The sequence below is a fragment of the Agrilus planipennis genome, unplaced genomic scaffold, assembly GCF_000699045.2.
Source record: "Agrilus planipennis isolate EAB-ADULT unplaced genomic scaffold, Apla_2.0 scaffold66, whole genome shotgun sequence".
Classification (NCBI taxonomy): domain Eukaryota; kingdom Metazoa; phylum Arthropoda; class Insecta; order Coleoptera; family Buprestidae; genus Agrilus; species Agrilus planipennis.
The window spans coordinates 1,216,061-1,217,018 of record NW_020438868.1 but is presented as its reverse complement, the minus strand read 5'-3'; the positions used below and the strand labels follow the sequence as shown (position 1 = coordinate 1,217,018).

The window sequence follows — 958 nt, the reverse complement described above, 5'->3', positions numbered from 1 at the left end:
CTAGCAAGGAGATCGGGCTGAAACTATAGCTACAAGCTATCCAAGGATGGTACTATAGAATGTCACCTCAAGGTAGGCCTAGTGGCGTCATCTCTTGGTTAGGCCGGAAACTTATCAATCCACCCTCGTATCTCACACCAAAATTTTATTTTTGCAATTTTTATTGCACAAAATACTGTAGTGGTTTCATTGTTTTTTTATTTTGCAGCATTCTGATTATGTATACACCTTCTATTAAGTCATTTGGACATTAGGGTAAAACTAATATTTTTTTAGCGAATTGCAATTAATTTTTGCACGTCTACATTCACTAACACCATTTTACTTATTTGTTGAAAAACAGAAGCAACTAAAAAATAACAAAAACGTGATATTGTTATCGTTACCAATAATCATGTTTTCCATAATCAATTACCTATTCATTCAAAAATGTGTTAAGTACTTCTAAAAATAAATTAATTTTTGAAATACTTTGATGATAAATACGAACGAAAAAATGCATTTTATTGTATGTAACAAGTGGCATGTAGTCTAACGATAAAACAGTGGACTAAACTACTCATTACATGATTGTTCGAAAACGTAATGTGTGAAGAAAGTTTTAACTTATTTTGTGCATAAAATGAGATACATCCTAATTAATACTTTCTTTTTTTGCTAATATAATCTTATTCAGTTTGTAAGATTTGTAACTAATATGCAAAACAACTGTGCATATACACTCGCAATTAACACTTTTGTACCTTTCACATTTTTTTTTATAGTTTAGTTAATGTAGAGAGCTTTTTTTCAATACATGCTTAATATCTTTTTGTAGACTTCCTCTCAAGCTGATGTTCGAGAACCAACTTCCGATGAAAATTTAAATAAACATCACTGAACATTTTAGTTTGTAGTTTGAAAAAAAAACACGTTTGTCATAATATATATTGAATATATATAGATATATATATATATA

The 958-nt window shown here is 28.8% G+C and overlaps 1 protein-coding gene across 1 annotated transcript in view; it reads left to right on the top strand.

Annotated features, from left to right (window-relative positions):
• LOC108734706 (microtubule-associated protein tau-like) overlaps nucleotides 1-958 on the top strand; it is a 12,360-nt gene extending 11,402 nt beyond the window's left edge. The window contains exon 10 of the mRNA XM_018466356.2: nucleotides 818-958. Coding sequence (XP_018321858.1) covers nucleotides 818-880 — 63 coding nt within the window. The 3' untranslated portion in view covers nucleotides 881-958. The remainder of the gene's footprint in view (nucleotides 1-817) is intronic.